Here is a 14006-nt window from a genome sequence, read left to right on the forward strand (position 1 = left end):
GCACCATAGTGACTTCCCCACCACGTCCAGACTACCCGTGATACTCCCCTTCATTGTTCTTTTCTTCTTAAACTTGAAAGGAATTCTTTTTTAACAAGAGAAGGTATCCCTTACAGTAACCCACATTCCATAAAAGAACATACTGAAGTCTGCTATTCAGGGAGTTTCTCAGTCTATGATGCCAAATTGAAAGAAACAGTAATAAATAAGGCCCCCTGTAACAAAGTGTCATTTCTTACCTTGGATTTCAAATTCATCAATGTCATCAACCGAGCCAGAGTCCGAGAACTGTGCAGAATCATGAGAACTGAACTGAGAGCTGCTGGAGGTGACTCGAAAGCCTATTAAAATAATAGTAATAATAATAATAATAATATAATAGGATAGAGAGGAGTCCCTTACTCCTTTCCATGTAATATGTAAATATGTAAATAGGAGGTACTACTATTTGAAAAGTAAACCTGAGATTAATTCTCTTAGTTCTCACATTAGTTTTGGAAGGAAACTATACCTTTTTCTTTTTCCTTTTTTGGCAACACTGGGGTTGATGTCAGGCCTCACCCTTGCTAGGCAGGCATTCTACCACAGCAACTACGCCCTCAGCCTCTGGGAAGCTATTTCTAATGTAGGAAATGAAGTTGTGAGACAGAAGCCAAACTGTTCATGGGCCTAACTCACTTCCATGCTCAGCCTCCTGGTACACAGGGAGCAAGTTCTTGGTGCGGATCTGCTGGCGCCGAAGGCGGATCTTCTGCTTCAGTTCCTGGATCTCTCGATCACTGTCTTCTTCCTCTACTTCCTCCTCTTCCAGGCACTGGCTCATCATGTTGCATTTCATCAGCTCAATGGCAGCAATCAAGGATTCTGAGATACTGAAGTGGGCATTCTCCTGGAGGAAGAGGAGCATCACAGAAATTGCTTGGCAAGGAACTAGAAGTAGCCAACACCTCACTGAACACAATGAGAGGCAGCAGAGCTCCCAGACCTGCGCTGCTCTTAATGAAAACATCAGGGGAAATGCACATAGCTTCTGTGAGGAAAGCAAATGGCCAGATTTTCTTTGTTCTCTTACGTGAACATGCCTGTCTCCTCCCCTAATCTACTTTCTACATCAAAATGAGAAGAAAAACTCAGCTAGTTGACCCAAGACCTCCAAATGCAAACCTTAATTCTCAGTGCAACCTCATTTTTACTCTAACAAACTGAAAAAGTCATCAAAGTATACACATAGTGTGAATTGGTGGAAACGGAACAACTCAGAGAGAACTGGTTCACAGATCTATAGCATATGATTTAAAATATGAACAAACAAAACCTATAGCCAGGTGCTAGTGTCTCAGGTCTATAATCTTAGCTACCAGCCCAGGAAGAAGTCTATAATACTTTTTTTTTTTTTTTGGTCGGTCATGGGACTTGAATCCAGATCCTCAGATCTCAGCCTTCTGAGTAGCTAGGATTACAGGCAAGAGTCACCAGTGCCTGGCTCTAGAATACCTTTATCTACAATTAATCAGCAAAAAGATGGAAATAGAGATGGTAGAGTGGTAGAGTGGTGGAGTATCAGCTTTGGCCAAAATAGCCAAACAAGAATGCAAGGCCCTGAGTTCAAGCCCCAGTACTGGCACAGCAAATAAACAAATAAAACCCCTCAATTCTCCCTAACTAGTATAGGAAAAAACAAAATCCCTGATACTGAAGTAGTGAGTATGTTTAGCAACCCAAAGATCAGGCATTTCTGGCAGCAAGCCCTTTTTCACCACTGCTTGTGGCTTAAATCTTTGATATTTTTCTTTATTTTTTATTAGCATATAGTAGCTGCTCAAGCTGTTTTATTGTGACCTTTCCATACATGCACAGAATATGTCCTAATCAAACTGATCCCTTCTATCACTCCCTTACTCCCTCCCTTTGTCTAAAATAATTTCAACAGGTTTCATTGTTCTTTTTTTTTTTTTTTTGGGTCCGGTCGTGGGGCCTGAACTCTGGGCCTGGACGCTGTCCCTCAGCTCTTCAGCTCAAGGCTAGCGCTCTACCACTTGAGTCACAGCGCCACTTTCGGCTTTTTTCTTTTTGCTTATGTGGTGCTGAGGAATCGAACCCAGGGCCTCATGCATGCAAGGCAAGTGCTCTACCACTTCCCAGCCCCATCATTGTTCTATTTTTATGTATACAAATAAACTACTTCGATTACATCTATCTACCCTTCTCTTTCCTGCTGGTACTACCAACAAGTCTTCAATATTTTTAAATCCAAAGACACTGGACACTGTCTTTTTAGTGTTTCTTTGTTGGTACAAGAATTTGAAGTAAGAACCTTGTGCTTGCTCAGCTGGCCCTCTACCACTTAAGCCATGCCTCCAGTCTAACTTTTTGTTTTCTTTTGGTTATTTTTGAGATTTCATCTCTCAGAATTTTCTACCTGGGATGGCTTTAACTGTGCTCCTCCAGATCTCAGCCTTCTGAGTAGCTAACATTAGCCTGGTTCATTTTAGGTTTTTCTTATATACAATTCATTCTTTATAGCTAAGTAAGCTGACAAAGCCTGGGAATAAAATCTTGAAACAGAGTTAATAAAGTTCTTTTTCAGTTTAAAAAGAAAATGTGGGAGAGAGCAAGGGAAGGGATGCAATTGTCCAAAAGGAAATGTACTGATCACCTAACCTCTTCGTATATCACCTTTATAATAACAACCAGAAAAAAAGTGGTGAAAATGAAATGTCAGTGTTTATAATAAAGATTTTGTTGTTATTGTTGCTGTTGTTGGGTCCAGTCCCTGAACTCTTTTGCTCTAGGCTAGTGATTTACCACTTTGAGCCACAGCACCACTTCTGGTTTTCTGATGGTTAATCGGAGATTAGAGTCTCACAGACTTTTCTGCCCGGGCTGGCTTTGAACCATGATTCTTAGATCTCAGCCTCCTGAGTAGCTAGGATTATAGGCATAAGCCACCAGTGCCAATCAATAAAGTTTTACTGAAGCAAACACACACACACAATTAAAAAAACAGAAGAGAAAAGACGCCTAGTAATTTCAATTAGGCTCTTTTCCAAAATCATATACCTAGATATGAAACATATAGGTAAATGTACTCAACCAAGATAAGAGTGCTTTGTAAGCTATAAAGCGATGGGTATTATTTATTACATATCTGAGCCTTAGAATAACGTATAGAAATTGATTCTGGAAATAGTATTTATGTGAGGTTTTAACAACAAACAAGCAATTGAAGTTCAAAATGTTTCTCAGCCCAAAGTAGTTTCTAAGATAAAAATCACTATTATTCTAGACTCAACAAGAAAGTATGTGACAGAACTTGTTGACCTTGTCTTTACTGAAATCTATACCCAAATTATACCTAAGTCTCTGTTGTGCCTGAAACTTCATTTGAACAAACAACACCACTGACCCTCAAGCCAGCTCTCCAAGCACAAGATCTTCATTGGCTTCTTCCATTGCTCACCTTTTCAAGATCTGCACAGCTGCCGAAGTCTTGCTCAGAGAGGTAGCTGATGAGAGACTGTCCTTCTGAGGGTCTTCGGAACATGCCTTCTGAGCACAGGTACTGACCACCCTCTGAAGGAAAATGGGAAGTAGATGTAAAAAGTTCTGACTTGAAGTGCAAATCTGTAACAGCCATGCTTCTTCAGGAAAAAGAAGAGCAAATCCTTCGGATGACTTTATCTCTAACTGTGCTTTCAAGTCTCTCAACAATGAGAATTAGAATTGGAAAGAAGATGTCTATCTTCTAGTAAAATTAATTGGTCACTTAAGAGTCCCAGAGCACTAAGCTAGATGGTTGGAGAGCCGTGAAACAACTGGAAACAGCCCAGAGGCAATCCTTTCACTATCTACATTTACAGATGACATTCTGTACCTCTTAGCCCACTACAAAAATAAAAAAAAATAAAAAGACAAATTAAATCCTGTGCTCAGGTCACAAATGGCTTCCTCTTGTGCATGATTTCCATATGGAACTTTGTCTTCTGATAATTAAACCCAGATACTCAACGTTTCTTTTCAAGATGCCTCTCACCTCTTTGAGAACCATCCATCTGGAGATGGATGACATACAAGATAACACCCCAGAGCACAAGACAGGGAGTAGAGAGGAGACCAAGAGAAGTGTTGCATATGTGTGATTTCTAGCACAGGGGTTGAAAATGACAAAGGGTGGGTAAGATTGCATAATATGTATCTTTCCTCCACAGAGCTCCATAATCTGAAGGAAGGGAGAGTGGGTGAAAAGAGAATTTCAGCCCTGGCCTCCCCAGTACTCACTTAGTATACTCCACGTTCTGAGAGTTAGAATGGAAAGATGTCTACCTTCTAGTGAAATTACTTGGTCACTGAAGAGTCTGATGTGACTTTACTGCTTTAGTCAGAGTAAGGCCAAAGGCCTCTCCACTCTGACTTCTTACTAGAGGACTCTCTAGTCAGTGACCAGACAGGAAGTAAAACCTATCTACAAGTAAGCAGCAGACACAAGGCTAGCACTGGAGAACATTTAACTGTTCTCATTTTCTAAGTAATTCCAGAGCAAGGTGTGAAAGGAGCTCTCCAATATTGAACAGCCCAGGAATACAGAATACATGGGGGAAAGGAAATGGGATGTCAGTTTATTCTAAAGGGAAAGAGATTATATAGTCCAAAAGGAGGAAGACAAAGGAGGAAAACAATCAAAACCAAGATGAATTTATTCATTTAGTTCTCTCTCCTCCCATCTAACCTCTTGACAAACCAATTTAAGAAAGTCTTCAAAAACAAGCACCTTAAAATTTTGATACCTTCATAATAGGCTTTAATACAATATCAAGTTTACATTTTCTACAGAATGAAAATTAAAACTGGTGATGTCCTTTAAAAGCAACAACCAAAAAATGCTGAAAGGACTGGGGTTGATAGCCTTGCCACCAAAGGGCTCAGTCACTGGCAAAAGAAGGGCAGGGCTTTAGGAGAAGACTGCCTAGGAATAGGAACCAGTGAGGGCTAGGAATGGAGAAATAGCAACAAGCCACAAGAAGTTTTAAAAACTGACATTCCTCAAAAAGAAACACAATTTCCAGTCCTATAGAAGGCAAAGCCAGTGGGTACCTGAGAAAAGAGCAGGGTACTTTTGAGACACATTCAACACATTTCCCTGGCAAATGATGCCAATGTGTTAGCTGCTCTGCTCAGAAAAAAAAAATCCACTGCCCAGCAAATATAATTTTATATTTTCCTGGAGGTTCAACCTATTGACAACCTCTACAGTGAAATCTGCTCAACTAATAGTCACCATGATGTCTTGGCAAGAGACTTTGAGATCCCCAGCTAACAGTACACAACACAAACTAGAACACCAAAACCTTTTTTTTTTTTTTTGGTCGGTCGTGGGGACTGAACTCTGGGCCTGGGTGCTGTCCCTCAGCTCTTCAGCTCAAGGCTAGCACGCTACCATTTGAGCCACAGTGCCACTTCTGGCTTTTTCTGCTTATGTGGTGCTGAGGAATCAAACCCAGAGCCTCATGCATGCAAGGCAAGCACTCTACCACTGAGCCACCTTCCCAGCCCCACTTTTAAAAAAAAATATGAATGTTGCCAGTCAGTCCTTTTGTTTGTTTACTGAGTTCACTATCTCTGATGGTGCCCATTCACTAATTCTTAGCATTTCCTTACATTCTAAATCTGTATTCTTATGGTGGCTCATCTCTATAAGGTTTGGCAAACTTTATTCATCTATAACCTTTCTCAAGCTAATATAAACAGTGGCTTCACCCACCAGAAAACCAGTTTTTAATCCTTTCTCACTATTCTGACTGGTAGACACACTCCTGCAGTGTTAGTATATCCATGAATTACAGTTCCCAGAATGGAACACAACCTCTCTGAACATCACTATAACAACAAAGGAAACAGACTCACGTCACTAGACAAATGTGCAATGGCTAGAATATGGATGCACAGGGGCATGAAGACAGGCGAAAGAAAAAAAAAAGGAAGTGGGGACTTGAACAGGCAAAAACATGCAAGTATATCCAAGACCACAGAAAGGGATAAAACATTCTGGTGTTAAGTCAAGAAAAAATAAGTAATCCACAGTAAGTACTCAGTTATAATTAAGTACTCATTCTGCCACTGATTCACCGTAAAGCCTTAGACAAAAGGCAGGCCTCAGTTATACCTTTGAGCAAAATTGAATTGCTAAGTCTCAATTCTGCCTCCCAGAAGCTGTTGAAAGATGGAACGAGGCACTCTGGAAATTGTGGGCAGCACACAATATCACATGAAATACTGGAGCCGTTTCAATGACAGGTCTCAACATTGCACCAGGAACAGAGTAGCCAGACTTGATTTGACACCAGACTGAAAAAGTAGGATTTAAACTTAGCAAGGTGGTCACAGAGGAACAAAAGGAAAAAGAGGTAGGGGATTGACTCCCAAACCTGCAATGGGATCTTCAACTATAATGGTGATATTCCTGGGGCCTCCTGTAGAGAAACGGATAGGTGCAGAGGAGAGTTCAGACAGAACAAACGAGATTAGAGAAAGTGGAATGGTTACCTGGGGAAAGTGGTGACCTAACTCCCAAGAGGGAACTACAGTGCTGAACGGGGATGCCTTGTACAAGAAATGATATATGACCATACTTCCTTGGACACTTCTGCATTCTTAAGCAGGTTACCATGGTTTCCGGACTCCACATGGATACAAGAATGGGAGTTGGTTGAGTGCTTGCCTAGCATGACGCAGGCCCTCAGTTCAATTCCTATTATTGCAAGCAATTTTAAAAAATGGAAGCCGGAAAGTTTAACATGCTCAAAAGCCAGTGACCTGGAGTACAAGACACCAGCTTGCAGGAGAAATGACATGAAATCTAACCTAACCACTCTTCACATCTAAGAAGCTTATAACAAGGTAGGTTTTAGTTAAAGAATTTTTTCCTAAAGAACTACAAGGCAAATTTGATGGAAGAAAGAAATGTTTGTCACTCAAGAAGTTTCAATTGTGGCCATTAGTTTTCTTCTTTCTAGAAATTATGGAAACAATGGGAATCCTTTTTTTAGTCTTTTTTGGGGGAGGCAGTATTGGAGCTTGAACTCAGGGCCTGGGCACTGTTCATGAGCTTTTTTGCTCAAGACAAGTACTCTACCACTTGAGCAAGAGCTCCACTCTCAGCCTTTTTGTGGTTAATTGGAGATAAGAGTTTCACAAGTTCTCCTGAGCTGGCTTTGAGCTGTGATCTTCAGAGTCAGCCTCCAAAGTAGCTACGATACAGACATGAGTCACCAACACCCAGCCTTTTTTAGACTTAATATTTTACATTTCATTTTAATATTTTATTTCTGGGAATTCCCTGATTCAAAATGGCTTTAAGCACAAAAGTCTATGTTACACTTGCTTTCATGGAACTTCCAGAGCCCAACAACCCAGGGAGATGATGACAGAGAGACAGCAAAAGCACAGACCCACTTTCCCCATGGAAGGTTGCTCCTTGCTGACAGCTAGTATTACTGTGAGAAGGTCCCAGGAGCAAGGGTTCTTTACCTGACTGCCTCAGTCTGAATTAATGATGCAGCAGGTAGTCCCACCTTCTTGATTACAAGGTCACATCATCCCATTCTGACTACATCCCTGCATTTAATTAGGAAACTCTAATATCAATCTGTTTCTCCTTTTATATCCTGACCAAACTTCAAAGGAATCACAAAAAGAGGAGGAATTGAACGAGACTGTTGTTCAAGAATCCAGGAAAGCATTTAGTATTTAGCATTATATGAAAGAACAAACATAAATATATTCAGTTTGTTTGGTTTTGTTTTTGTTGAAACAGGGTCTATGTAGCCCAAGCTAACCTTGAACTCACAACCCTTCTGCCTCAGCCTTCTGAGTGCTGAGATTACAGGCAAGCAGCATCACATCCAGCCTCACAGATTTGTCAAGTATTACATTATAAACTTCTCTCTTTCATCATAAAGCAGAATGACATGTCATCAGACACATAACTTCTCTTTGAACCACTTGAAAATTTTTAGAAACTTTCTCTTCTATCCTAAAATCAGGGGACTCTTGCCATGGCTAGTATAATGATGGGTGGCACTCATTACCTGGAGTTCCTTTGGAGGCAATGTTGGTATCCGAATGGGAGCGAATATGGCTCTTCTTTGTCCCCGGGGTGACAGTGACTGTCTGCCCTTCTGAGAAGCTGGATCTGCGAAGGACACTGGATAGTTGGCTCTGCCTATCTGCCTCTTGGTCTCCTAAGGAAGAAGCAACAGAATCTGGCTTCTGAGAACTGCTGGAGGAGAATAAATTAGAGTTGCTACTCTCCGCATTGCTGCTTTGACTCTGATGGCTGGCAGTCCGGCCATGGGGGTCCAGGTTGCCGATTGCCAGGTATTCGGGCCCCTCACTGGCATCACTTGGGGAGTCATTCTGGCTGCTGACCCAGGATGCCTCTAAGGGGCTAGTTACAGTGCTTGAGCTCATCTCAACTGGGGTCGATGGGAAATTCTGTGCTTGTACAGAATCCGAAAGCAGTAAGGGTTGGATGGTTTGATCCTCTACTGGTAATGGTTGTCTTCTGTCTTCTTGAAGATTCTGGGAAGGGCCAGAGAGTGAAGAGAAAGTAGATCTTCTCTCTAGTATATAAAAAAAAAAAGGATAAAAAAGGAGAGAAAGTTGAGCTGGAGTATTGTGATATATATGAAGAAATTCTCCACAACTAAGAACTCAAATCGCTGGCTGGGAAGGTGGCTCAGAGGTAGAGCGCTTGCCTTGCATGCATGAGGCCCCGGGTTCAATTCCTCAGCACCACATAAACAGAAAAAGCTGGAAGTGGCACTGTGGCTCAAGTGGTAGAGTAGTAGCCTTGAGCTGAAGAGCTGAGGGACAGTGCCCAAGCCCAGAGTTCAGGCCCCAAGACCCACCAAAAAAAAAAAAAAAAAAGAACTCAAATTGCAATTGTTACTAAGTATAAAACACATGTTACCTCAGAAAAATAAATGTCAGTTAAAGTAAAAAATTATTTAAAAGCAACAAAGTCAAAAGTATGGGCTTTGAAACTATGGCTTTGTTGGTATGCATTGCTCATCTGTAAAATAAGCAATTACCTACCTCACATGACTGTTTTAAGGATCAAATGAGATAATAAATACCAATTCATTACAAGAGTCTAGCACATTGTAGGCACTCAATGAATGTTAGCTACTATTTAAGTGCCTTCTTTGCAATGTAGATTAGAAACTCAAGAACCTAAAAACATCTCCTTAATGATTCTACTGAACTATCTTGGATTAGCTGCTATAAAACTTCTTAAAGACTTCCATTATTAAGTAAAGTTTCACAAATTCCACCAACCTAAGGCTCAATTATCAACCTTTGAGAACTCACAAATTCCTTTACTATTTATGTAAATACCAATCATTCCTGCCCCCATACCTGAACTGTGGTTGGACATGGATTGGTGTAGGCTGGAGGAGGATCCAAAGTAGGAATGTTGAGTATAGCTGGTTGGAGGAGTATATGTGGAGCCAGGCAGAGCTGTCAAGCTCTGGCTCTTTGTTACCAGCAGTGGACTTTCCTGCTTTCTGGCAAACTAAAACAAAACAAAACATGGATCAGAGTCAAGGATAGAGGCCCTCAGAGGAGGGTGCGCAGTATCACAGAAATGCTGATAGAAACTAGCCTTTGACATTACACTTGGACTATAGCCCAAGCTTGTAGCTACACTCTATCATATAACTTTGAAACTGCAGTCTTGTACACACTAGAATCCTTGTAAATGGACAAAGTAGGGGTAATCTCTCCTGAAGGTGCTTACAACTATGTGTGTGATGTCAGAAGCCAGACAGATTAGGGCTCTAATTTACACTTGCAACTAATAAGCCATTCTGTCAGAACTTTGGGCAACCAATTTACCTTCAGTGGTTCTTTTTTTTTTTTTTTTTTTTTTAATTTTTTTATTGTAAAGATTCTATACAGAGGGTTACAGTTACATGAGTGGGGTAATGAGTACACTTCCTCTTGAACATTGTTACCCCCTCCATTGTTTTCTCCCTACCATCCCCTCCCTCCCTCCCTTCCCCAAGGTTCTTTTTTTTTTTTTTTTTTGATTGTGATTAAGTGATTACTTAATTTCCGGAAATTCACAGTATTGTGGAATAATGATGCTCATTTAAAGTCACACGTTCATTCTAACTTTCCTGGAGCAAATTGTCTATCACAGTCTGTAATATATAACGGTGTTCATATGTTATATACCATACACGTGATCAGCAGCATGGGGATATTTAGTAGTGGTTCAGCCAGATGAGTGGGAGTTCTTTGTTTCTTAAGTCCTGTTAGTTTTGTCATATCACCTAACATTTTGGATTTATCATCCGCTTATCAGGGAGACCATGTACTGTTTGTCTCTTCGTTCTTGGCTTACCTCACTCAACATGATTCCTTCTAGCTCCATCCATTTCCCTGCAAATGCCATTATTTTGTCATTTCTAATGGCTGCATAATATTCCATTGTGTATAGATACCACAATTTTTGGATCCATTCATCTGTGGTGGGGCATCTAGGTTGTTTCCATATCCTAGCTATTGTGAACAGTGCTGCAATAAACATGGAGGTGCACGTGTCCTTGTATATTGGTTCCTGTTGTTCAGGGTAGATGCCTAGAAGTGGTATGACTGGGTCGTAAGGGAGGTCAATCTTTAGCTTTCTAAGGACCCTCCAGACTGCTTTCCAAAGTGGTTGTATGAGTGTACATTCCCACCAGCAGTGTAATAGCGTTCCTCGTTCTCCACATCCCCTCCAGCATTTGTCGTTGGCTGATTTGTGGATGTGGGACATTCTGACTGGGGTAAGGTGGTATCTCAGGGTTGTCTTTATTTGCATTTCCTTCACCACCAGGGATGATGAACATTTCCTCATGTGTTTCTTTGCCATTTTTATTTCTTCATTTGAGAAGTCCCTCTTTAGTTCCCTTGCCCATTTAGTAATTGGTTTGTTAGGTTTGGGAGGGATTAGTTTCTTGAGTTCCCTGTATATACAGGATGTTAACCCCTTGTCTGATATATTGCTGGTAAATATTTTTTCCCAATTAGTTGGTTGTCTTTCTAGCTTGGTTGCGATAGCTTTATCTGTGCAGAAGCTTTTTATTTTAAGGTAGTCCCATTTGTCGAGTCTCTCTCCAATTTGTTGTGACCCTGGGACTCTGTTCAGGAAGTTCCTTCCTGTGCCTATTAGTTCAAGTGTCTCTCCTACTCTGTCCTGCAGTAGTTTCAGAGATTCAGGTTTAATGTTAAGGTCTTTAATCCATTTTGAGTTGATGTTGGTGCATGGTGATAGGCTGGGGTCCACTTTTAGTTTTCTGCATGTGGCTGCCCAGTTTTCCCAGCACCAGCGGTTGAAGAGGTTGTGTTTTTTCCATTGTATGTCTTTGGCTCCTTTGTCGAATATCAGCTGGCTGTAGGCCTGTGGATTTATTTCTGGATCTTCTATTCTGTTCCATTGGTCTTCGGGTCTGTTTTTGTGCCAGTACCATGCTGTCTTTGTTATTATAGCTCTGTAGTAGAGTTTGAAGTTCGGCATGGATAGCCCTCCCATATTGTCTTTATCCCCTAGAATTGTTTTGGCTATTCTAGGTCTTTTGTTGTTCCATATGAATTTTTGGACTGTTTTCTGTATTTCAGAGATGTACGTCATTGGGATTTTAATAGGAATTGCGTTGAATTTGTATATTAGTTTTGGAAGTATTACCATCTTTACTATATTAAGTCGGCCTATCCAGGAGCATGGGAGGTCTTTCCATTTCCTAGTGTCTTCTGCAATTTCTTTCTTTAACTTTTTATAGTTCTCATTAAATAGTTCTTTTACATCTTTGGTTAGGTTAATTCCTAAATATTTTATTTTTCGGGAGGTTATTGTGAATGGGGTTGCTCCCTTTATTTCCCTCTCTTCCTGTACATTATCAGTGTATAGGAAGGCAACTGATTTTTGTGGGTTTATTTTGTATCCCTTCAGTGGTTCTTTTTATAAAAAGAGATTAGTAGCCAGGTGTTTTACACCTGTAGCCAAGTTGTGTGGATGGATCGTGGTTAAAGTCAGCTCGGGCATACACGTAAGACCCTTTCTCAACCAGTAGCTGGGTAAGGTAGTGTATACTTATCATCTCAGCTATGATAGGAATCCAGGTAAAAGTGAGACCCTATCTCAAAAATAAGAAAAATAAGGGCTGGGAAAGTGGCTCAGTGGTAGAGCGCTTGCCTTGCGTGCATGAGGGCCTGGGTTCAATTCCTCAGCACCACATAAGCAAAAAGAAAAAAGCCGGAAGTGGCACTGTGGCTCAAGTAGTAGAGTGCTAGCCTTGAGCTGAAGAGCTAAGGGACAGTGGCCAGGCCCAGAGTTCAGGCCCAACGACTGGATCCAAAAAAAAAGAAAAAAGAAAAATAGGTTAGAGGCATGGCTTGTTGGTAGAACACCTATCTAGTAAGCAAAAGGCCTGAGTTCAAAACCTAGTGTTGCCAAAAATTTAAAAAGAGAGGGTGGGGGGGCTGGGAATGTGGCTTACTGGTAGAGTGCTTGCCTATCATACATAAAGCCCTGGGTTCCATTCCTCAGTACCACATAAACAGAAAAAGCCGGAAGTGGTTGTGGCTCAAGGTAGAGTGCTAGCCTTGACAAAAGAAGCTCAGGGACAGTACCCAGAGTTCAAGCCCCAGGACTGGCAAAAGAAAAACCCGTGAGGTGGGGGGGAAAAGAGAGAGAGAGAGAGAGAGAGAGAGAGAGAGAGAGAGAGAGAGAGAGAGAGAGAGAGAGAGAGAGAAGGAGATTAATACCTGCTTCCTATAGTTGTGGGGATTAAATGAGATGATTTGTGGTTTATACATATCACTATGCATAACACATAGAAAGTATTCACGGATAGTAATCCATAAAAATTTAAAAACCAGCTGGGTGCCGGTGGTTCACACCTGTAATCCTAGCTGCTGAGAAGGCTGAGATCTGAGGATAACCGTTCAAAGCCAGCCTGGGCAGGAAAGTCCGTGAGACTCTTATCTCCAATAAACCACTAGGAAACCGGAAGTGGCGCTGTGGCTCAAGCAGTAGAGCACTCACCTTGAGCTGAAGAGCTGAGGGACAGCACCCAAGCCCAGAGTTCAAGCCCCACGACCGACAAAAATAAATAAATAAAATGTAGAAACTAAGCAAAAGGAGATTTTTCTGCCCTAAAAGGAATACAGGATCTGGTTCTATTCTAGCTAAGGTACTGACTGAAATATTAGTAATGGGATAAATTAATTACAGGTAGCAAAATTTTCTTTGTACTACAAAATTTTCATCATATCAAAAGAAAAAAAAAATGGCAGGTCCTATGTGCCACTAAGCCATCCCAGGTGTGACAATGTAACTTCTACAGAACTGTCCCTCTTCTCTCTAGTTCTTTGTCAAGCCTGCTTTTAACGAAGCATATTTCAAGGGTGCCGAGGGTTTTTAAGATATATACACACAAGTCAGGAGCCAGCAGCTCACACCTGTAACCCTAGCTACTCAGGAGACTAAGATCTAAGGATCACAATTTTGAAGCCAGCAGAGGCAGGCTTCAAAGTGGAGCTGTGGCTTAAATGGCAGAGTGCTAGACTTGAGCAAAAAAAGCTCAGAGACAGTGCCTAGGCCCTGAGTACAAACCTTAGGACAGGCAGCAAAAAACAAACAAAAAAATACGCACAAACACGGATACAACAAGCTGTGATCTAAGCTTAAACTCTCCATTTCAATAAGTACTTAGGAGTATCTCCCCTTCTTCTCAAACATTTAAAAAAATAAAAGCAGGGCTGGCAAGGTGGCTCAGTGGTAGAGTGCTTGCCTAGCAGCATATACGAAGCCCTGGGTTCTATTCCTCAGTGCCACATACATAGAAAGAGCTGGAAGTGGCACTGTGGCTCAGGTGGTAGAGTGCTAGCCTTGAGCAAAATTTGAATCTCAAGGACAGCACCCAGGCCCTGAGTTAAAACCCCAGGACTAGCCAGGCGCT

The 14006-nt window shown here is 41.3% G+C and overlaps 1 protein-coding gene across 9 annotated transcripts in view; it reads right to left on the reverse strand.

Moving 5' to 3' along the window:
• Positions 1–14006, reverse strand: part of Rubcn (rubicon autophagy regulator) — a 78720-nt gene that overhangs the window by 21267 nt on the left and 43447 nt on the right. For 6 of the 9 annotated variants that reach the window (XM_070029983.1, XM_070029980.1, XM_070029979.1 and 3 more), the window contains 6 exons: positions 9418–9574; positions 8085–8618; positions 6423–6467; positions 3461–3573; positions 679–889; positions 240–341 (listed from right to left, as the gene is read on the reverse strand). In XM_070029983.1, the coding sequence (XP_069886084.1) occupies positions 240–341; positions 679–889; positions 3461–3573; positions 6423–6467; positions 8085–8618; positions 9418–9574 (1162 nt within the window). The remainder of the gene's footprint in view (positions 1–239; positions 342–678; positions 890–3460; positions 3574–6422; positions 6468–8084; positions 8619–9417; positions 9575–14006) is intronic. The other 3 variants (XM_070029982.1, XM_070029981.1, XM_070029977.1) reach the window with 1 other exon arrangement.

This window comes from Dipodomys merriami, unplaced genomic scaffold (assembly GCF_024711535.1).
Source record: "Dipodomys merriami isolate MVZ:Mamm:240054 unplaced genomic scaffold, mDipMer1.0.p SCAF_2, whole genome shotgun sequence".
Classification (NCBI taxonomy): domain Eukaryota; kingdom Metazoa; phylum Chordata; class Mammalia; order Rodentia; family Heteromyidae; genus Dipodomys; species Dipodomys merriami.